Below are 25,050 nucleotides of genomic sequence, written 5' to 3' on the forward strand. Positions count from 1 at the left end.
AGTTTGAGAGCTGCACACAGTGTTCATGCCAGTACTGCACCTGTCCACTCCCTTTAAGCACCGCAGAGTTTGAGAGCTGCACACAGTGTTCATGCCAGTACTGCACCTGTCCACTCCCTTTAAGCGCCGCAGAGTTTGGGAGCTGCACACAGTGTTCATGCCAGTACTGCACCTGTCCACTCCCTTTAAGCTCCGCAGAGTTTGAGAGCTGCACACAGTGTTCATGCCAGTACTGCACCTGTCCACTCCCTTTAAGCGCCGCAGAGTTTGAGAGCTGCACACAGTGTTCATGCCAGTACTGCACCTGTCCACTCCCTTTAAGCACCGCAGAGTTTGAGAGCTGCACACAGTGTTCATGCCAGTACTGCACCTGTCCACTCCCTTTAAGCGCCGCAGAGTTTGAGAGCTGCACACAGTGTTCATGCCAGTACTGCACCTGTCCACTCCCTTTAAGCACCGCAGAGTTTGAGAGCTGCACACAGTGTTCATGCCAGTACTGCACCTGTCCACTCCCTTTAAGCGCCGCAGAGTTTGGGAGCTGCACACAGTGTTCATGCCAGTACTGCACCTGTCCACTCCCTTTAAGAGCCGCAGAGTTTGAGAGCTGCACACAGTGTTCATGCCAGTACTGCACCTGTCCACTCCCTTTAAGCGCCGCAGAGTTTGGGAGCTGCACACAGTGTTCATGCCAGTACTGCACCTGTCCACTCCCTTTAAGCGCCGCAGAGTTTGAGAGCTGCACACAGTGTTCATGCCAGTACTGCACCTGTCCACTCCCTTTAAGAGCCGCAGAGTTTGAGAGCTGCACACAGTGTTCATGCCAGTACTGCACCTGTCCACTCCCTTTAAGAGCCGCAGAGTTTGGGAGCTGCACACAGTGTTCATGCCAGTACTGCACCTGTCCACTCCCTTTAAGAGCCGCAGTTTGGGAGCTGCACACAGTGTTCATGCCAGTACTGCACCTGTCCACTCCCTTTAAGAGCCGCAGAGTTTGAGAGCTGCACACAGTGTTCATGCCAGTACTGCACATGTCCACTCCCTTTAAGAGCCGCAGAGTTTGGGAGCTGCACACAGTGTTCATGCCAGTACTGCACCTGTCCACTCCCTTTAAGCACCGCAGAGTTTGGACAGATCTAGCTGCTGCTACCCATGCGTTATTTCACTATTTTGTTGTTTGTACTCAGACTAGGTTGTTACAGACTGTCTGTATGAAACACAATTCATCTGCGCTACAAAGCAAAAATGTGCAAAACGGAAAAGATAACAGAAGCCTTTGTTCATTACCATGCGAACAAAGTGTATCTGAAAACAGCCCAGGTGATTTTATTGCCTGCTCTGTCTTTGTATGGACTGTCTATAAAGCTCCCCCAGGAATTTCAGGGGCTTATTGTGCTGTGAAAATGAAACAATACATAAGCACATCACTTAATATTATCCCTCCTAGCCTCCTACAGCAGGGAATGCTTCAGTAGCTTGATAGAGAAAGGCCTTCCCTTGCTGCACCCTCCTTGCTTGATGATGTTCACATGCCCAGTTTACCCACTTATCTTGTGCCCCACTATTAAGTCAAATGTATATGTGCAAAAGATCTGTTTGCTTTTTCTTGTATTTATTTCATTCATTGTGTGATAGGTGTGCAGTGACAAACCACAGGATATTATCGCATGATTTGTGGAATTTATCGTTTCCATAATACTGAACACCTGACACTAAAACCAGCTATAAACCTCATTTCTTTAACATTCAGGAAGCATCTGGTTGGTGGACTGCGAGTGCCCATGCAGTGCTTTTGGTCCTTGCATGGAAGCATCATGATTCTTTGATACACAATGGGTCATTTCATCCCTAAGCTGTTGTTGTAAATCAATCAGAGCTCAGATGCAGTCCCAGAGGAAAGGGCAGAGAACACAGAAGTACAGGCTGGCAGCCGGGTGAATTAAAGTCATTTCCTGATGCTCATACTGAAGCCCTTAAGCTCACGGTGTCTTCCAGCACAAATAAAAAAAAAGGCTGGAATGATGAAGCAACACACTGAGAAACCACTTTTGTAAGATGAACAGGTTGATAAATCTGCCCTATTACACTTTGCATGAGCCAGCAATGTGTGCCAAACAGTCACGACAGAATCAATTCCACAACAGGAATATAAAAAAGATACAGACAGACCCTTTACAGCTTGCTCCTGGAGTCTAGGCACAGCTGGTGAACAAGGGCAGCGGCAGCAATAACTGCACCCTAGGGCTGGTGTGTTATAATGCGTGTTACAACACAATAGAAAACAAATCACACTCGGGTACGTACAAAACAGCTTGTACAATATATCAAAGTAAGCTTCAGCAAAACAGCTTGTATAATATATCAAAGTACGTTTCAGCTTAAGAGTTCAAACAGGTCCATTTAAAAAAATTGAATTCAGCATTACTGGAAGCATATATTGAGGTCACCACCTCCAGTAAAATGTTTTTTTTGTTTTTTTTTGCCAGGTACCCAGATGGACCCCATATTGAATTACGAGGTCTTGAGGGCATGAGCCATGTAAGAGACATGGAAGGCCTTCCTATACAAAGCAGGTTCCCTAGAAAGGCTCCATAAGAAAGAGAAACAGCAGTGCCTGCTGGGTGATGACGTGAAGGTTCTGCTGGAGAAGCTCGGTGGTCAATAACCCCACAGAACCAGAATCGATGCATCATCTCTGGAGGGACACCCAGCTGGGATGATGCGTATTGGAGCTGCTTTCGCTTCCTCCTAAGCAAGGTTCCTGTGACCAAGGGGCGAGCGTGCCAACCACTGTGTTACCATAGCAACCTCCGTTTACTTACATGATGTTTATTATGCTACTGGCTTGCTGCACACGAGCGAAAAGGAAATCTGCTCTGGTTGAGCCGTAGGGGTGTGAAGATGCACTAACCGACACGATGTGAATCCCGACATGCAGGTCTCGATAGGATATGAATCACGTACAACGATCGTGTATAATGATGTTATGATGCGCTATATCAATGTAAAGAAAGTATCATGGTTCATCAGTAAGACTCCTATTGCATGCAGTTTCACTCACTTCAGGTTTTAACACAAGCTTCATCAGTCACAATGCATAGGTAACAAGCTCAGGTGTGTCTTAATAAACTGAAAGTAAAACCAGGAACGGCTCAAACTGCATTGCAATGGGAGTCGTATTTCCATCCCTGCACAATGAATCGTTACAGCCCTACTTCGCCACTCACACTTTTGGTTAAGATTTGGAGTTTAAGGTTTGCTCACTGCCGCAGTGGTGACTTGACAGTTCTTCATGTAACCTCAACTGAAGAAGCAGATGAATGAACATCATTTATACAGTGCTGTGAGAATTGTTTTCCAAAAAGCTCCAAATCGGACGTAGTATTTATTGACACATTCTGTGCACTCACACACACAGTATTAGGGAAAAGTTCTTCAAATGCAAAGTCCCTTACAAAAGATTACCATGGTAAAAGCATAGCAAAGTGTAATAATGCATTGTGAAAACACGGTAAAGCACAGGAAAGCATTGTAAAGAATAACGAGGTATGGTAAAGCACATCATAAACACGGCAAACTAGGATAAACTATGGTAAATATTGTAACCACTGGAAAAGCATGGGAAAACTGCAAAAATACCATGCAAAAATAAACACACAGTACTGAACATGAAGGCTGTGATCAAATATTATTGCATTCAAGCCAGATTCCATGCTTAATGCTGTACACCCTGTGCAGTACCTTCATATACAGCCCGTCACATCTCAATGCCAGCATTATGCTAGTCATCATGGCCCCTAACAAATATACAAACTAATTCCTAGTCCAATAAATCTAGACGCAATTATTTCAAACAACTTAGCAGCAGCAGCAGCAGCAGCAGCAGTACTTCCCTTCTCAGATGGAATGATCCAGTCGCGTTTCCAGATTACTTTTTTTTCTCGGCTTCCATTTCATGTTCAACCTTTTCAACCTGACATTTAAATGCCAGCAGCCGATCAGAACGTCTGGAGTAATCCTCTTGCTGATAAAGACACTTTGATCAGTCTCATTATGTCAGGAGGCTGGCTGGGTGCCTCTGCAGGAAGGGAGAGAGGGAGATGCCGGTTCCTTAGCTGCAGCTCAAGTTTGAATTGCAGAGAATCAAAAGGGTTTTCCAGTGTTGTCAAACCACTGACTGAGCGGATTTAGTTGTACATTTCCCAGTGAGATCAGAGGGCAGTGGTGGCGTTGTAGCTTAGCTTATGTTAGATCAGCCTCAAGACAATAATATTTAACATAATTTCCCAATTAAAATGTCATTTACATTTTAGTTTACGTCAATAGCTGAATATAGCTTACTGTAGGGTTATCTCACTGCAGTGTCCTGCTGTGCAATGTAAAACAAGTATGCCAGTGATGCAGCCCCTACTGCAGCTGAAAACACACAATTAAAGGTCAGGTGCCAGTGCTGGTGTATGAAAACAGACATGACTGAAGGTCTGTGGGCGTCTCTGATACTGTTCTCCAAGTCAATCGCCTCTTTACACCCAGGAGCTCGACTGCGGATGAGTTCACTGTGCGCCTGGCCAGTAGGGTGTGCTGCAGCATGGTGAGGTTACTCAGTCTGTGATCATCATAATCATAATAATAATAATAATCTTTATTTTTATATAGTGCCTTTCATACAGGACCACCATCACAAAGCACTTCACAGAGGTAGGCTGTGAACTGTGCATTATATGCAGAGTCACTTACAACAGGACATTGAATTAACATCTCATCCACAGGATGGAGCACAAGGAGTTTAAGTGACTTGCTCAGGGTCACACAGTAAGTCAGTCAGTGGCAGAGGTGAGATTTGAACCGGTGACCTTCTGGTTACAAGCTCTGGACTTTAACCACTGGACCACACTGCCTCCGAACAGGGACTGGCTATAAATTCTGCAATTAAACTCTCACGCTTTAACATCCCTTTCATGAATTATATTGACGTTTAAAATAATTGTTAATCAATAAGTGCATTATTCCTATAGCAGTCTGTGAATGCAAGGCAGATACTGATTCCTAACCCCCATGAGCACCAGAGCCAATGCGACGCGCTCCCTGTGGAATCCTCAAATCAACGACCTTGCTCCCCTGACTGTAAGACTCCCCCCGCACACCACGTGGCCGTGCCTTTACTGTACAAGGGAAGGCGCTCCCCTGACTGTAAGACTCCCCCCGCACACCACGTGGCCGTGCCTTTACTGTACAAGGGAAGGCGCTCCCCTGACTGTAAGACTCCCCCCGCACACCACGCGGCCGTGCCTTTACTGTACAAGGGAAGGCACTCCCCTGACTGTAAGACTCCCCACACACACCACACGGCCGTGCCTTTACTGTACAAGGGAAGGCGCTCCCCTGACTGTAAGACTCCTCCCGCACACCACGTGGCCGTGCCTTTACTGTACAAGGGAAGGCGCTCCCCTGACTGTAAGACTCCCCCCACGCGGCCGTGCCTTTACTGTACAAGGGAAGGCGCTCCCCTGACTGTAAGACTCCCCATGCACACCACGCGGCCGTGCCTTTACTGTACAAGGGAAGGCGCTCCACTGACTGTAAGACTCCCCATGCACACCACGCGGCCGTGCCTTTACTGTACAAGGGAAGGCACTCCCCTGACTAAGAGCTCAGACTACAGAAGGGTGCCTCCATTCCGAGCATCTCCATACCTCTACACTTGATCTATACAGCTCATTGATACATCAGCGTTCTTGTGTCAAATGCACTGGCCCATGAACACCCATTGCTGAGCATGCCACTCGACTACCACCCCTCCCCCTGCAAAAAACATGAAGAAACCTCACGGTGTAATGGGATGAGTAAGTGTCACCAGGGTTCTGCAACTAGCATGACGTGCTTTATAGCTTTGCGCTAAACAGAATGTGCTTTTAAAGCAGGATTGTTCCTAAGCTGAGTCAGTTTTTCTGCCTACAGCAGCCTCGTTCCACAAAGCATGCGATTCATTGCACACTCCAGCCTCAATGCTCCCTTTCATTGTATATCTTTCTTTCTACGTCTTGGGAGAATTTTCCCGCCGAGCGGATTTAGCTGTATATTTCACAGCGAGATCACACGGCAGTGCTGGCGTGGTGGCTTAGCTTAGATCGGACTCAAGACTCCACTCTCAGAACTTGAGAGCAAAGGGGTAAAAAATAAAAAATAAAATAGGCACACCAGCAAAAGCACAATGAACTACAGATCACAGGTTTGCATCACTGCACAGCAGACAATGACATTCAAGGTTATCTCTGCTTTTAAGAAGTTATCATTTACTGTTCTTTAAAGCTGGTAAGTCAGTGCTGTATCACAACAAAGTCACCACGTCCTGCACCCACCAGAAGTCTCTGAAAAAATACATATCAACAGGTTCCTTTATTTAGCCCCTGATTTTTGTACCAACTTGACGTAAAGAATGTTTAAACCAAGTTTCATCACAATTGGATTAGGGGTCCTCTAGATACAGGTAAAAACGTAGTTAACATAGAAATAGTCACCGTTTTTCTTTATATAAAAAAACACACAATTCAGACTATCCAGAATTGATTGCTGACGCTGAGCTAATCATTCTGCACTGAAATAGCAGCCTCCTGCTCCAACAGCCCCCCCCCTCCCCTCATTAAAGTAGCTCAGGCTACACTGTCCTCTGAAATTCATTTTATTAAGACTCATATTGAACACTGACTAAGACTCACAGAGTACAGCTGGTTAAATCTGCTGGATCCATTGATTAGTGCTATTACACAGTAAGCACCGGGACTGAAGAAATCCAGACTAAACCAGTCGTTTTGTGCATTGAAAGAAGCATAATAGCAAGGGGGGTAATATATGACTGCAGGGCTGTCAGACACAAACAAGCCTCCCTTTCAAACCTATCAAGCTAGTGTACTCTCTGCATCAGTCCCTGCTTGCCAAACTGGATCTATGAATAGATCGGACTTCAGGACAGGGGGGCTTCAGTAGCAGGGACATTCAATCCTGCAGAACACAGCTTCAGCAGTTTAAACTGCAGGGTTAGAAACATACTCGTGCTGAAGCCCGGCCTGGATTTCAGATCTGACCTGGGTTAGGTATTATTGCTCTGTTCTTAAAGCATGAACAAGTCTCACCAGATAGGAGCTATGAGGGAGGAACAACTTATTTAACATCAAACTCCTGGCTCCTGATCATTTTTTTTTTATTATTTTTTTATTTAGTAGTCACCAATTAGTTTTACCTTGTTTTTCTCCCAATTTGAAATGTCCAATTGTATTTAGGATCAGCTCACCGCTACCACCCCTGCGCTGACTCAGGAGCAGTGAAGACGAGCACACGCTGTCCTGCGAAGCGTGTGCAGTCAGCCGACCGCTTTTTTTTCACTCTGCAGGCCCGCCATGCAGCCAACCCAGAGCTACAGCATCGGAGGACAAGGCAGCTCTGGGCAGCTTACAGGCAAGCCCACAGGCGCCCAGCCAGTCTACAGGGGTCGCTGGTGAGCAGTGAGCCAAGGACACCCTTGCCGACCTAAGCCCGCCCCCCCGGGTGGCGCTCAGCCAATTATGCGCCGCCCCCTGGGAGCTCCCGTCCACGTTCGGTAGTGGAATAGCCTGGACTCGAACTGGCGACGCCCAGGCTCTAGGGCACATCCTGCACTCCTCGCGGAGCGCCACTCGGGAGCCACTGCTCCTGATCATTTTAATAATATATTTAAATGAGGGCAGTTCTGAAACCCAGGACTGGGTGCAGGGAGCCATTGGGAGTTTCTAAACCTGAGCCGACTATCATTTGTCAACGTCAGGTTTTAAAGGAAAAGGTTAAAGGTGAAGGTCATTGGTGTTGATTGGGCTAAATTTACCATTCCAAGATGAACCAGTGAAAGTGTTTCTTCACTTGTTTTACTTGGAAAGATAAATTAGCCCAATGCTGATGGTCAGCACCTGTTTTCTATGGAGAGCTCAATCTGAATGATTGTGCAGCACTACCAGCTTCTCTGCTGCTCTGTTTCGAGGGCACTGAATCCATCAGCAGCAAGGTTTCAAAATCTCCTCAGTGCTCCTTGGCTCACCGCCTCTCCAGAGCAGAGGTTCAGAAAACCAATTAGCTGGCTATCAACTGGAAAAGTTGCAAGGAATTCCACAACACTGGGAAACAGCAACATCTGCACCAGCTGTCAGAGATATATTTATGTATTTGTGAGTGGCGTGGCGGATTTGGTTGAGCAAGGATGGAAATACAGTAAGACTCCTATTGCATAGCAGTTTCACCCATTCCAGGTTTTACTACCACTTGCTTAGCCACGGTTTACTGGTAACAAGCTCAAGTGAATCTTATTAAACTCATACTAAATCCAGGAATAGATTTTCTTTTTTTAAATTTTAAAAAGTCTCAAATATAATTATATATATATATATATATATATATATATATATATATATATATATATATATATATATATTAACACAATGCTTGGAGCAGCACTGTTGAATGATTTTATTTGTGTCAATAGTATTGTATTGTTAAATTTGTGTGTTATTATAAACTGACATTATCAATATGAAAGAAAGAACTAATATTAAAAAATGTGTATACTGTAGTAAAGACATACCAATACATTGTAAACTATGGGACAAACAGTTTTAAATGCATACGCAGTAATCTGCAAATCAGTTTCTAGTTTGATAGTGTTTGATAGTTAGGATACAAGGTATCAGATTTGAATAGTTTAATGACTCTGATGTCTCTTATGCGTTTGGTACTAGTGTTGTACCATGAACAGATTGATTTTACTTTTACAAAAACAATCGTGATGAATCTCACCCCAATAACAGTACAGCTCGTCTTCAAAGACTGCAGGTGTCTGGCAAACTATTGCGCATCGCGATGCAGGAGCACTTGTGAATCGGGTATCAGGCGCGTTTTCTAATGGTTATAACATGAGCAGTGTTGGTATAGCAGCAGATGTCAAGTAAATGAACGGGTATTCAATCGGAAAAGTTCTACCGACCACGTTCACCACGCACGGTGCAGAACCCGAGCAAGAAACTTGAAATCCAAGCTGCTGCACTAAATAATACGACGCGCGCGCTGTTCTGCTGTTTCATACTAAATATGTTATTACACAGCAATACAAACAGAAAAGAGGGCATGAACACACTTACTCTACTGCTTTTACAGCTGTTCATCTCTGCAGGGCTGAAGCAACAACTGATCAAAGTTCTACTCCGCAAATCCGTCTGCGACTCGAACTTCAATCTAAAAAACGGCCCTTCTCCCGTGGTGCGGGGTACAGCAGCAGCAAGGTTTCCTAACCAGTGCAGGCGCAGGTCCCACCTCCGGCAGAAACACCGGTATGCCTCCGTCTCGTCATCTGATCGCGCTCATTCCTCCACTATACAAGTATTAGGACACTATGATATTTTACTATTCACGTTATAAGTAACACTAGCACCAGGACTATAGCCAGCTTTGGTTCCGAGGTACAGAAATCTCCCACCGGCGCTGGGAATGACTTTGGTCCAACACTGCGGTGTTGAGTCAGGCAGCAGCGCCGGGGAGTAAGTTCTAATAAAAACAGCTTTTGGAAGTCCACAAAAATCCCCTGAGTAAACGAAGACAGTGAGAGAGATAGAGGAAAAACGACGAGGAAAGGCAGGCCAGTCAATGAAAGAGAGACAGGGAGTGAGTGAGTGCGCAAGTCAGTCTTTTCCCAGCCTATACCCTGCCCGGCTCGGCTCTCTACCCTCACATCGGCTAATCTTCACAGCAAACGTGAAGAGAAGCAGGCATTACATCATCGCTGAGCTAACAATAGCAGCGGAGAATCGGGGGGAATATGAGAGAGAGAGAGAGAGAGAGAGAGAGAGAGAGAGAGAGAGAGAGAGAGAGAGAGAGAGAGAGAGAGAGAGAGAGAGAGAGATGCACACATCCATCCATGCAATGCCAATTATGTATACATACTGTCAATATTAAAATAAAAGCAGTACACTCCAATATTGCGGTACCAGGTACTCACTGCATACATACAATAGAATAGACAGTGTATATTAAATCTAAATATACTGTATCTTTTTTCACTGTGCTGTATTTATTATTATTATTATTATTATTATTATTATTATTATTATTATTATTATTATTAATAAAAATAATAATATTTACAAGTGGAAGGTGTATGTTATTGAAATGTTCAGGGGCAGGGCAGTCAGTTCAGAGCACACTGCTGGCACCTGGTCATGTCAATAACCTACCTAAATAAGAGGAGTTCTGAAAGCCAGGACTGGCTGCAGGGCGAGTGAGAGCTTCTCACCCTCTTACACTGTGTTCTAAGACCGTACCAGTGAATTCCAACTGCAGCTGTTTGAGGTTACTGCCCCTGCAGTGTCTATTCCAGAACAGTCCCTACAGCCGGGGTATTAGAGACTGGATCATACGGTTAACATCCCTGTGACCAAAATCAGGGCTGCAGCTGTGCGAAGAGCAGGATGCATTATTAAAACTACCAGCAGTATCAGGGCATAGCTGCACCACAGTATGCAGACACACCAGAGCTAATAAAATAGGATTGCAAGTGACCTCCCAGCTGGCCCAGTGACACTGAAGAATCCTGCAACAACAGCCTTGTTCTTGAATGTACATTCAATATAAAGTGTGAGCTGTGATGTTGTTCATTTCAATTGGATTGGACTGTCTCTGTGTTTCAGACCTGTCCTGGCTAACAAAGCCCTTGCCAGCCTGTTTCACAGATCTTGATTAGCACTTCCATTCCTAAGATAAATACTAAATAGCTAAAACATATCAAAATTCTATAGTGTCCTATAATAGTCTAATTGACTGGTCTTAATTGAGGGTATATACCTGCAGTCAATGCAATTCCTCACATATTGAAATATTTTAAATTGCACTACACACAAACTCCATTCTGATTAAAGCTGCAGTTTCTTCCTCTTGTAAATAAGATGCAAACTCTTAATATATACAGTAATGCTTGAGATGCAGTAATGAAGACCAGTTTGCAGTAATGAAGACCAGTTTGCAGTAATGAAGACCAGTTTGAGGTGCAACAGCATCATTTATCAGTTCAGAACATGAGAGGCAGGGGTCTGGTCTGCACCTGCCCGAGCGGTAGGACTGAGATCATTGCCACACAACGGGGACCCAGACGTCTCAACATTACCCCCCATTTGACTCACAAATTATTTAATCACTTTGCAATTAAGGATAAGAGAGGCCGAAGGTATGGGGTGAATGCAGCTGTGTGAAATTAAAGATGCAATTCAAGCTCCAGGGCTGTAAGCATCCAGGAGATCTTTCACAGTGATACATCTCTTCATTATCTTCTCTCCTAAAGCCCCTTTTCAAGCAACATGAAACACTGCGAGTAAACAAGTGATCAAGGACCTCTCCTTGCCCCAACACATTTCCGATGCACTAAAGGCATGACAGAAACGTCACCTAGGATATCTCAGCATTGCTTTATTTACTGAAGACATCCTAGGAGATGTGAAGCTTGTGCACAGCTGGCCTGTGTTCCTTGTGCTCTCTTACTCTTGATAACATAAAGTGTGTCTCATAAGTCAAATCCTACCCTGTACCGTACATCGTCCGTGCCGGAGGAAGGGCAAGAGGGTGCTAGGAATACAAACTAGACCAGCTTTACAAAACTGAGCACACTCGTTTTCCTTTCCTTTCGCGAGGATGACATTCCAAAACGCACCTGTCAGGGAATACATTAGTAAGCCTGGCTGGAATAATGCAGCATAACTCACAGATCCAGAGCAGCCTGCCAAGAGTGCAGAGCCTGGATAACTAGCAGACTAGCAACAGTTGCTAAATGAATCTCGCTGCTATACAGACTATACAATCTGAGCAATGCTACAGCCACCATGATTCCACCAAATATATACACACATATTTCCTCATCCCCGATTCTTCATCCTGTGTAAGGCTGCCCCTTCAGCACTGCGGTCGCTTTAGATTTTACCCGATTTAGGGTCCTGTGGCCGCATGAGACTTGCGGCCCATATTAGACTGCAAGCAAGCAAGCATGCCCTTCCAACACAGGTCCGGCAAGCCCACCTGCAAAACTATAATCTCTCATATTCTCATTGGATGCCTCCTTCTTACTGCATGTGTCTGTCCGCTATTCAGCTGTATTGTATTCCAAACAGCAATCAGATCAACCTGCATCTGTTTAAAGGAACAGCACTCTTTCATTCATTTCCATTTCACACATGACAGAAATACCCAAGCTCACCCCATGCTGGCTGAGGCTAGGTCTGCTGAATGCACTATGAAGACTAGGAGATGCTCATTTGAACTCCAGCTCAGCTCGGGCTGTCTCGAAATGTGGAATTCACTGTCTCTGGAAATGATCACTAGAAAAACAAGCCAACCAAAAAAGCAGGCTTTATTATTGAGATCACATGAACAACAACTGCAGCTTGGTCCTGGGTTTCTGAACTACCAACAATGAAGTACATTACTGAAATGATCAGGTGCCAGGAGTCTGAGACGTTACAGTAGGGACTGCAGCTATCATCAGTCAGGTTCACCCCAGTCCTCAGCAGAATAAACATCCACCCTGCTTAATCAGATTACAGGCTGCAATCCAGGAATAGCTGGGAGACGTGCAAACCTACGTACACAGTGCACAGGGGGTAACAAGAGCGGATTTCAGCACTCGCTAAACCAAATAAGAAATAAAACTGGCCTGCAGGGGCTTAAAAGAAATCCATGGAGTTTCACCAAAGCAGGACCAGCGAACAGGCTGCCAGTTTGGTTATACTGCAGATTTTAAAAGCTAGCATTTTATAGAGCAAAGAGGTTAATAAAACACAGTGGGACCTATTTACAAAAAGTTTACTCCAGTCTTTCTTTCATTTAGTGAAAGTGGGGAAAAACAACTTTAAAGTTACATAATGTGAGCCAAATGACTTGAGAGAGCTCAAGTCTTAGACCTTGAATTATATTACTTAGTAACAGTATTAGATTCTAGTTTAGCAAAATTTTAAATTGAACATCTTTCAATAAGAGTAATTAAAGAGTGGATTAAACCCAGTATAGACCCCAGGATCTCCTGGTTTCATTTTACCACAGTGAATAAACCATAGGAAAAAGGTTAGCACCAGCTCCATCGTCCAGGCAGCAGTTACACAATGTTGGCATCTCCCTGCCTTGTGCTTCGCATGCAAGCCCCCACAGAGTGAGGCAGCCTGTGAAAGACGAGAGCCAGTGTTCAAACACACCTGCACTGTCTGAGAAGATCCTGGACGAGTGCCAACCCTGCAGGTAAACAAACACAGACAGGAGACAAAGAGCGCTGCCTCACACAAACACGTCCCCGCGAGGAGAGCCTGTGTGCACTGTGAGGCTGGCGAGAGAGGCTGCCAGCACCCGGCTAGCTCACCCACGTGGAATATTCCAGGGGCAATGCATCCACCTGCAGGTTTGTGATGGTGGGGCAGGTGCCCCTTTATCAAGCAATCTGAAATTAAGAAGGCATCCAAAAGGGTCGAGTCAAATGATAAAAAAACAAACTCACTTCCCAGCTTTAAACTCAACCCTCAATGGGATTTTCTGAAAAGTGTACAGACGCCTAATGTGGTTTTTCTTTTTCATTTAAATACCAAACCAATAATGATGTTGTGAACATCCTCTCTGCTGTGGGAGAGTCATTTTTCATTGACTCGACAGAGATGGAAACTTCCCTTTGTGTTTAAAATTGTGAATGATCTGTTTCTAACCCTCTCCAAGCCCATCTGCTCTTCAACTCCACACACATAACCAGAATGGCTCGCCAGCAATTACAGCACAGCATCCATTACACAAAACACAAATGCAGATTTGATTTTTTAGTACAGTACATGACGACGACCCAGGCTTTCCACATTCCCTTCATTTTAAGCTGTGCCAAAAAAGTCCTTTCATATAAGTTACATATCCGAGTATGAATTTAAAGTAAAAAAGGAAAATATGAAAAATATGATTGGCTAGCACTAGAATGCAGCAAATGGCTTTTTCACAAATGGTTGGTCAGTCAATCAATTATCCCCCTGGGTAAAAAAAAACAAAAAAAAACTTTACTATCACTTTTTGGTTTTTAAAATCCAACTAAGTAAGGTTTTGTAGTTTCAAATGTGTCACCATAACAATGAAGACCCAAGTCCCATGCAAGTTCATAACCCCTGAGCTCCAAGCTAGTGCCATTGGAAGCACACACTGTTACTTTTTCCTCTAGATTAATCCTCAGAGAATGCACAATTGAAGAAATAGCCAATTTGGATAGAACTATGTGGTACTTTAACCTCACCAAAGTGGCCATAATGCTCGAACATATGACAAATGCAACTTCAAAAATCTGCCAAAATCCCTGGATACCAACATATTTTGCTTGATGCTTGTAGAACTCCTCAACATCTATCCAAACATATCTTTGGGTGATTTTTTGGAGTCCCCCCCACGCAAGTTATTACAGCCTAAATTTGGTACAAATAGCACAAATTCAAATTTCAAGGGGGTTTAATGCCCAGTGGTGGGACTTGAAACCAAAAGTTTTTCACAGAAGTGGAAGACTGGTTCCTAAGGTTCTTACAGCAATACTTACATTTTAGGATCCACATCCCCTACAGGGTAAAGGGTTGGGCTGAAGTTCAAATAAAACTCGTCAGTTACCCCTCGTCTGGCAACTTGCCAGAAGTGAGTAGGGTGCTCCTGGTATTCTTTTCTGAAAAGCCCTGTTCAATACGAGTAGAACGAGGTGCTGCACATGATGGTAGCATCTAAATTGCACCCAGGGTGATTTTTCTGGTCAAGGTCCCTTTCTCACTTTAGGCTGAACTTTGCAAGGTCACAGGTCGAAGGGGAAATTAAAAAAAATAATAATGGCTATCATTTCTGAACTCAGCGTGTCTGAAAACCCCCAGGTGAATTTTTCTAGGAAAATCTGAGATGGCCGGGCAATGGCACTGATTGAGTTGGCATGGACATACTGTACAGTACCTGCACTATTAACCCGTTGCCTGGAATGTGCTCCGCACTGGAAAGGGGAACTGGTTTGAGAGGACAAAACCAATACGTTTGCCTCTGATTTGTCAGAATGTCAAACACAGGGCGGGGCCTACAAATGTGACTGTTGCTTGAAATCAATAAACACCAAACAGGGAGTCTAGGGGATCTGATCCAAGCTCCCTTACAAAAAACAGTAGAAGAAGGGGACAATAAACAGGACTGTCCTTTCCATGAATGCACCCTGAGCCGCAGTGGGGCATTCATCTGGCAGGGCAGAGGCTGACAGCAGAACGGATCTACGTGTCAGTGACAGGAGAGAACAAAACGGCTGTGCTGCTTTGATTGAATATTCTCTGCAGAGCGCTAATCTCACAAAGGCAGGCTTGTACTGTACCCTGTCCAGCTAGCAGCTCAGCAGCTGGATGGGGGCCAGATCATGGGGCACAGGATTTACCAGGCAGGCATCCAGAGCGGGATGGAGAGACTTCCTCTCCAGCATTCATCAGGCTGAGCCCAGAGAGTCGAATCACTGCAGAGAGACTGAGAATGACTGGAAATCAGTCAGCCGTGCTTCAATCTGAACTAGGTGTTCTTCCAGACACACTCTAGACTTAACCGGAGTGAACTGTCCAGGTTCCTATTTTACCAGATTTGCAGGGTGTCAAGGATGTCAAAGTTTATGAAGCAAATAGTCCTGGAGATTAACCTATTCACTGTGCGTACATGAGCAGCGATGCTGTCACAGAAACAGCAGCAATCCTTGTACAGTAAATAACCTCTCCTGGAAGAGGTGTATTAAAGGGTTATTTAGGTCTAGGTCCAAATTAAAACCCAGGCTTATGTTTTAACCTCTCCCTCCCTATAATACACTAAATATGCTTCTTTAAGTCATTGCTCACTTCTCAGAGATGCAAATAAGACTCCTACTGCATAGCGGTTTTACTACAAGCTTGATTAGCCACAGTGTATAGGTAACAAGCTCAGGTGTGTGTTATTTAACATAGTAAAACCAGGAATAGATCACTCTGCTATGCAATGGGAGGTGCCTGGATTGTTCATGACCACCAGTAGAAGACTACAGTCCTAGATGGATGTTTGATACAAGCCCCTTAGTCCTGCAATAACCAGATGTATTAATATCCTTCCAGGCCGGTGTTCATATTACGTAGAGATGGATCTGTTCAACGCCTCTGTGTGCTCCTGCTGAAACTGCACAGCTCAGTTTGCTGATTGGATTTTTGCTGCTGGTAAATCCAAATTATCCCCCGGTTGGTGGTTAGCCAGGACTCCGGGTAATGCACTTTTCAGAAATTACACTCAGCCTGTCTCTCTTTAGGAAGAATGAGGGTTAATCAGGGAACAGGCTAATGGATTTAATCACCATCATTAGGATTGCAGCGCGACTGTGAAGTGTCTGTAAATTCAATGCCGAGTGAATTATCTTATCGTACAGTCAGAAAGGTGACCTCACTCTCCAGAAGTGATCATTACAATTGATTTCTTGACCACATACAGTATATATTATCGGTTATGCTAAGGGGAAAAATAAAACACACACACAAAAAAACCAGCACACACACACATTATAATAAACAAACACAACTCTCCAGTGCTACAACAATTACCAGTTAGCCTACAATGATGTGACGCACAAATAATTTAAAACCCAACACAAACATCTGTACTCATCCCTGGAGTTGTACAGCGGCTGGACTCAACATTAGAAGCAATGCTGTGTCCAGCCGCTGCAGACCACACTTCTGTGTAAAGGGAGTGTGGCAGGGCTGAGGCCTGCCCCTGTAAATAGTGTGTATTGGTGGTGGTGGTCTGTGAATAAAACGTCTTTGTGTTTGATTAGACATGGCAAAGCTGGGAGGTTAGACTCCCCTCCCTGTCTAGTTGAAATGTCATGTGCAGCAGGTGGCCAGGTGTCAATTGACTACCGGTAAATGATAAAACGAACCCTGATCACCTGCCTTTAAAAAGGAGGACCACAGAGTGTTTAGGTTAGGGGTTAGTTTAGGGGAATTTTAAATTTATTTAGTTTGTGCAGGGAGAAGGTTCCTGGAGCGGATCCTCCCTTTTAGTGGGAGCAGTGCTCGGCCTGTGCTTGGCCACCTAGTGGTTTCTAGCTGTTTTTGCCACTGTGTTTTATTCTGTTTTTGTAATTATGTACACACGTGTGTATTTCCTTCCACACTAGGGATACCATTGCTGGTACCCTAGTGGCGGCCACCAACCACTGCACCCGACTGCCTGTGTTTAATAAAACCTGGACGCCTGAGCGGCGTTTCGATATTCTCTCAGCGGATTCCCACACAGCAACAGAACACCCCTGTTACAGGGAGTTATTCAGCTTTTGGTAATGGCACAGTATATATGAATATAAACTGTATTGCTACACAGTACTGCAGCTATGCACAGCAGTGTTTTAGTTAGGGATCAAGATACACACACACACACAATGACACAATGTGAAAATAATCATTGAATCATTATACTACAAAAAAAAGTGAGGCTCCTTATGAAAGTTTCCCATAATAAAAGCATATGTGTAATAAAGCACAGTGAAAGCATGGTAAAACATAGGTAAGCATTGTGAAGCACAGCAACCTCCAAACAGATCACTTAACTATTCCACAGGCACAGTATTAATGAGGGCACAAACAGGACAAGGGACTTACTGCTCATAAAACATATTCACTGTTCTAACCTCCGACCTCCGACCTCTTCTCTCTCTCTCAACACCCGTGTACTGCCCCTGAGAAACCGGCAGGCAGTGTGACATCATCTTCATTACATCACCACTCTGACCCACGAAACAATGCTCCTTTTCTTACAAACAGCTTCACAAAATGGCAAGGTTTTTTTTTTTTTATTTTGTGCTGAACAGGAAATAAATAACTATAATTTGGTCCCTTGTTTGTTCTTGCTAGGCTATAAACAGGATACAAGAGCATAGCTGTACAGTAACACTCACTCACAAATACATGGTGCATTTAAACCCTTAAGTAATTCAAGTTTTGTGAATGGGGTTCAGTGTATTAAAATTCTATAAAAGGACTAAGATTCCGAGCATTGCATCAGTTACTTTGCAGGCTATTCATTCTAAAGTGCAAGCCCTTGCTTTTATTTAAGAATAGCATTCCAAGAATACAGATTAACCTGTTTTATATCACCTCGCTTAATATCACACCCAGTTTATTATCACAATTCTTCAAAAACCACTCGCCACGCACCATAGGTTCTTTGAGAAATTACCTCTCTTAATATCATCTCACAAACCTGCTTATTGTCACGTTTTGTGCAGCCTGTCAAATGCTGCGTGGCCAGGCTTTACTAAGTAACCACAGGATAGAATTAATTTCCAACGCAACGAACAACCAATAATCATCTCGTCTGATAAACTGACATTTTGTGCAGCTTGTCAAACGCTGTGTGGGCGGTCTTAACGGGATACAGTTCAGTTACAAAACACCAACGTCACCAAATTTTTCTTATTCACAAAAAAAAGCACCAAGTGCAACACCTAATTGATATCTCTCATCAGTCAACAATTCATGCCTTTTTTAGATACAAACTGTTTAATTCCAGTTAATGATACATCACGTATTTGTCCTGTAGTACACTATATGCATTTGTTTAAATGTAAAGAATGACTAAATGTACAGAATTAAAACACTGCTCTTTAATTCACCATTAGTTTTCTAGTGGAAATATAATGACCCATGACAATTATGATATAAAGTGGGTTAATCTGTAGAATGGGTTCATCTTCTGAGAGGCCAAAACTCGCACACTGCTTCTGAAGAGAACCGAAACAAGAGCAGCAGTGCTGACGCCGGCCCGCCAGAGCTCAAGACGTGACCTCCTCCGCTCCAGCTTGATCTCACTTTGTCAAGTTTGGTCTTAAAGGATCCAAGTATTTCTCCCACAGCAACATGGCTAGGCAGCCCATTCCATCCCCTCACCACTCTCTGTGTGAAGTAGGGTCTCCTTCCCTCTGTCCTGAGTCTATCTCCACTTCATTTCCATGTGCTCTGGTCCTGGTTTCTGTACTGTGTTTAAAGTAATGGTTTGGGTTAACCAAGTCAGCTCCTTTTAAGGTTTTAAAGATTTCTGTCATGTCACCCCCCCCCCCCCCCCCGGCAACACATAATGCATATGAAATTCTGGCTTATGAGGCTGGATTTATAAAATAATAGGAGGGGTGGCTTAAACATTGTATCATATTTGCAGCTAAATTTGTTGTATATGACATCTTAAAAAGGACAGTTTTAACTGAACCATTTTATTTTTCCAGTATACTACTTTGAAAAGATTGAAGCACACATATAACTGACCTTACTGTCGTTTCACGGTAGTCGTTCAATAATCTGGAGTAACAGGGCTTCCAGATTGTAAACCAGTATTTATTTTTCTGTTGCAGCAGTCCACGCAGGCACTGCCAAAAGACGAGCTGCGATTTCCAATTACAGGCCGAGATTCCGTCTGCAATGCAGGGTTCCCGGGCACCCGACACAGTCATTATGGTCACTGTGTGTGAATAATTTGTATTTGGAGTGAGAACTGGTCTCACAGCAGCTAAACTGAAATTTACAATGTTGTTTTCTTGAAAACGGCTCTCTGCTCCTCTAGCAAAACAGGGACCCTGTGGGAGTTTGAGCAGAGAAGACAGGCTGGCATCATGGGGGTACAATACATCATGGGTGGTCTTCCTACCTAAATATCCTAAAGTTGGTGGACCTGCTTTTTCTCATGAATCTGAAAAGTTCCCAATCGTACATCCTTCTGCACAACCAATCACAAGTAAGACAGTAGTTTGTTTACATTACAAAGTTAGCTTCAGTTGAACATTCCCTCCCCTGTACAGTCAGACCCTTTAAAGCTGCGGTTCCCAACCCTGTCCTGGAGACCCCATGTGTCTTCTGGTTTTCATTCCAGCTGAGCTCTCAATTACTTAACTAGATCCTTAACTGAACTAAAAATGTGCTTAATTAGACCTTTTTAATTGTTCTCAGCTCTAAAAAGGTTGCAGATTTCAAGTTACTTATAAAATGTTATATAACTTGAAATCTGCTACTGTTTAAGAACAAGTAAAAAGGTCTGACTTAAAGCAACACAAAAGTGAATATCCAAGTTCAGACCAACACCTCCCCTCTTAATGAGAGGTAGGAAACTGGGTTTCAAAGCATTACCATTACAAACCCCTCCAAATACACAAATAACCTTTTACAGTAAAGGCCAATAGGAGTGAAAGTCAAATCCATTCCAGCAGAATCTATCCCTATTCGGTCTCTGATGTTTTTCAAAGGAAGCTCAGGCATTTCAAATGGCTGCGGCTCACATTTTCTTGACACAGACGGACCATTCACTCTCTGAGGAGCCCTTGGGTGAGGCAGCGATGGAATCAGAGTCCTTCTCCAGAAGAACAGAAGACTCTTTTGTCTCAACAGTGCGTAGGCATAAGACAAGAGTAGCGGATCAGAATTTCAATACAAATGACAAAGTTGTTCAGTTTTGTTTCAGTGTTGTGTGTTGCTCTGCTGTTACGGATCCCGTCCCGTCGGTGAGATGAGGTTAAAAGCTCTATAACCACGAAGGCAGACGAGCCCGGCTTTTCTGCTGAAACATATCAGGGACTCAGAATCACTGTCAATGTTTAAATCAAGATTAAAGACCTATTTGTTTGACAAGGCATTTTAGTTTTTCTTTTATTTGTGACACACAGAAGGCTCTTTGTAAATCCTATTGTATTGTGCAGTGGCACCGGAGAAGCGCAGGAATCACTCCCTAGGCAGGTAACCCAGAGCACAACGGCTCATCTTTATGAAAAACATTTTTTCTACAGTACTGCAGAATGTTGTCAGATGGCAAACAGAAGGGAAAATGGCTGGGGTACCCTAAACTGGAGAATTATTTTGGGAACTGGGAATCTCTATCCTACACCCATTCACAACGTTCCCAGCAAGGTGAGAGGACACTGAAATGGTTTGAGTACTGCAATGTTACTGCCCATCTTCTGATTCGACCTTGTACAGTTTCATCGGCTGAATGTTTTCATTTTGTTTATCTCTACAACAGCAGTTACTTGGCCTAGTGATCCTGTGGTAGTGCAATGCAGTCAAGGCTGGCCAGTGGCAGGAATAGCAAACACAGAGGTGGAAGACTGCAGTTCAGCGTGTCTGCACACTTTTATTAAATAAAACAAACAAAAGATTTAAACAAACAAACAAATCAAAACCCCACACCCAAGCAGAGCTATCATGATGTAGAGGCAGGGAGCACAACTTGCTGCTCCCAGTCCTTTCCCGAAACCAGGGAGGTGGCCCTTCCACTCCTGGTCTGTGTTTCTGACTTATTTCTGATGGGCTGGGATTTTAAATTTAAAATATACAAACTTTATTCATAATATAAACACACACACAATCAAACTATTCGCATGCTGGGCCTCAGCCCTGCCACAGACCCTACTGAAAGACTCCCTGTGTGGTCGATTATAAAACTGGTTTGGCGCGTGCATTATAAACCAATTTGGAAGCTGATTGTTCCCTGGACAGGTGTATGAATAATCCCCTCAGTGACAGCATAATCTCCTGTCAACGGCACGCTCTCAGATCACTCTCTTCCACATGCGCCGATTGCCTTGGACCAGTGTCCACGATCATCAGCATGCAGAACGGTGCCTCGAGATAACAATAACCCTCACTGTGTCAAAACATCTAGCCATGCTTCCCTGAGTTTCTGATGCGCACAGACACCACACCGAGACAGCCCCTTTGTGTCAGGACTCACAGACACCACACCGAGACAGCCCCTTTCTGTCAGGACTCACAGACACACACCAAGACAGCCCCTTTGTGTCAGGACTCACAGACACCACACCGAGACAGCCCCTTTCTGTCAGGACTCACAGACACACACCAAGACAGCCCCTTTGTGTCAGGACTCACAGACACCATACCGAGACAGCCCCTTTGTGTCAGGACTCACAGACACCACACCGAGACAGCCCCTTTGTGTCGGGACTCACAGACACCACACCGAGACAGCCCCTTTGTGTCAGGACTCACAGACACACACCGAGACAGGCCCTTTGTGTCAGGACTCACAGACACACACCGAGACAGCCCCTTTGTGTCAGGACTCACAGACACCACACCGAGACAGCCCCTTTCTGTCAGGACTCACAGACACACACCGAGACAGGCCCTTTGTGTCAGGACTCACAGACACCATACCGAGACAGCCCCTTTGTGTCAGGACTCACAGACACCACACCGAGACAGCCCCTCTGTGTCAGGACTCACTGACCTGCCTGCAGGGCTCCTAACACAAATCAGTTCTGGTTCAACACCATTCTCAGTTCAGCTACATCAGACTAATTAAGCTTGTAGCAGATTGACGCCAGTCAATGTAATTAGTTGATTATTATTATTATTATTATTATTTGTTTATTTAGCAGACGCCTTTATCCAAGGCGACTTACAGAGACTAGGGTGTGTGAACTATGCATCAGCTGCAGAGTCACTTACAATTACGTCACCCGAAAGACGGAGCACAAGGAGGTTAAGTGACTTGCTCAGGGTCACACAATGAGTCAGTGGCTGAGGTGGGATTTGAACCGGGGACCTTCTGGTTACAAGCCCTTTTCTTTAACCACTGGACCACACAGCCTCCTGATTAGGTTTAATATGAGCCCTAAATTGCTTCGGCCAATGACACGCTGCATATGTTGCAAAAAAAAGCACCCCAGTCTGTTTCACCAGTTATCCAGGGGTTCAGTATAATACCCAAAGTGTTTTAAATATGGTGACTGGGTTGCTGTGTCATGTGTGTGTTTTAGAAGAATTTATTTATTTATTTACGTTTTTTCTAGTATCTCAAAATGTAGCACGAACGAAGCCCTTCAGGGATGGAAGTATCACCCATTCCAGGTTTTAACACATGCTTGATTAGCCCCAGTGTACAGGTAACAAGCTCAGGTGTGTCTTTATAAAACTCATAGTGAAACAAGGAATGGATCAAACAGCTGTGCTATGGGAGTCTTATTTCCATCCCTGTGTTTAATAGTTATGTATAAAAACAGCTCTTTGAGACATTCAACGTGAGAAACGTATGTCCACATGTTTTTTTTTTTTTATAGCCTCACCTCATAAAAACACAATGCAAAGTACAACTGTGTAAAAACCCAATTGCACAGTTCTGGAATCCACTTCTACCAGTATGCTCGTCTACGTTAATCAGCCTTAAGAACCATTATTCCAGCAAAGCCCTACACAACATGCCACCCACCCCGACACATTCCCATCTGTGGGGGCCGGGGATACAAGCTAGGGGTGTGCTGAGCACTCGTAATTGTCTGTAAGAAGTATTTATCAGCAGGTATTAAATAAATCCATTCATTGATGTGTTGCTATTCAAAACAAGAAAAGCTGTCCTTTCCTCGTGTTTCCAATCAAGTACCAATCAATGGCAATTCATTTCAGCATTGGGTGTTTTAAGAGCAGATTGGAAGATTATTATCCCCTCATCCAGGTTGGTAAATACTTCTTAAAGGCTTTTAGGAGTACCAGTACGTTTCTGCACACACCTAATACAAGCTCAACTACAAGATCTCGACGTGTAAAGCACTGAACACAGCCTTACAGCAGAAACAAGGTTCAAATGAACATTAAAACTACAGAACAGCCTGAATTCACTGCTCACTAATAGAGCCTGGTTAACACAGGAGGCTACGTATGCAAGGTATCACAAAACCACACATTGCTACTCAGATTAACTGGCTGGTGACCACTTAGCTAATTCTAGGAACAGCCCACTGAGATGAAACACGGAAAACAGTGATAAACCAGGATATAAAAGCTACAATAATATGAAACCTTGGTCAATATTGTAGCCATGATTTAAAATTAAAATTTGAATGATGTTATAGAAATGTAGGACTTGATTTGATTAATCTCTGCTTTGCTGGATAACAGATTTGTTTATTACAGCATTTCAGTTCTGGTGAACCTGGCAGGATATACAGTAGGTTGATCAAATCAACCCTTTAGCTCAGTAGACAGTGTGAACCAGCTTGTACAGCCTTTAAGCTCAGGGGTTAAGCTGAAGGGTGATCCCTGATCACACTGAAAGGGTTTAACATGTTGTAAAACTCAACCGTCTATATATGCATTTCACAGCCTGCACTTAGTGCTGGGTCTAGGAGTGGCTGTTTTATCAATCTAGTCAGACAAGGGATCAGACAAGGAGGAAATTCTACTGAATGAAACCCACATGGTGCAGTGGCAAGCTGAACAGCAGAAATACAAATACAAACTCCAGCTGCGCACCTTTTATATGTAGTGGAAACAATCTGGGAAGCTGCCACTATCCTGCCCCTTTTAGCACATGTCCCCCAAAACATACAGTACCTCACCTTCTGCTTTATTAATGCACTGCAATTATCTGAAAACTACATTTCGAGGAAGGCACAATATTTCTGTGTGCTTTGGCTATTATTTTTATTGCAAATTATTATTGCATGAAAAGGCAATGCAAGAATTTGTGTGGGTGTGCCTGTGTGTATATGTGTGTCTGCTTTTCAGTCTATCTGTGTGTATGTGTCTGCTTGTCAGTCTATCTGTGTGTGTGAGTGCTGTGTCTTTCTATCTGTGTGTGTAAGTGCTGTGTCTTTCTATCTGTGTGTGTGAGTGCTGTGTCTTTCTATCTGTGTGTGTGAGTGCTGTGTCTTTCTATCTGTGTGTGTGAGTGCTGTGTCTTTCTATCTGTGTGTGTGAGTGCTGTGTCTTTCTATCTGTGTGTGTGAGTGCTGTGTCTTTCTATCTGTGTGTGTAAGTGCTGTGTCTTTCTATCTGTGTGTGTAAGTGCTGTGTCTTTCTATCTGTGTGTGTGAGTGCTGTGTCTTTCTATCTGTGTGTATGTGTCTGCTTGTCAGTCTATCTGTGTGTGTGAGTGCTGTGTCTTTCTATCTGTGTGTGTAAGTGCTGTGTCTTTCTATCTGTGTGTGTAAGTGCTGTGTCTTTCTATCTGTGTGTGTGAGTG

At 44.0% G+C, this 25,050-nt stretch overlaps 1 protein-coding gene across 6 annotated transcripts in view; it reads right to left on the reverse strand.

The window, feature by feature from the left end:
- LOC117403532 (rhotekin-like) overlaps nucleotides 1-25,050 on the reverse strand; it is a 128,191-nt gene that overhangs the window by 51,815 nt on the left and 51,326 nt on the right. The window contains exon 1 of one of the 6 annotated variants that reach the window (XM_058986151.1): nucleotides 9,156-9,750. The exons of the other annotated variants lie outside the window; for them this stretch is intronic. Coding sequence (XP_058842134.1) covers nucleotides 9,156-9,179 — 24 coding nt within the window. The 5' untranslated portion in view covers nucleotides 9,180-9,750. Of the gene's footprint in view, nucleotides 1-9,155; nucleotides 9,751-25,050 lie in introns of those variants that run through there. 6 annotated transcript variants of the gene reach the window in all.

This window comes from Acipenser ruthenus, chromosome 2, assembly GCF_902713425.1.
Source record: "Acipenser ruthenus chromosome 2, fAciRut3.2 maternal haplotype, whole genome shotgun sequence".
Lineage (NCBI taxonomy): Eukaryota > Metazoa > Chordata > Actinopteri > Acipenseriformes > Acipenseridae > Acipenser > Acipenser ruthenus.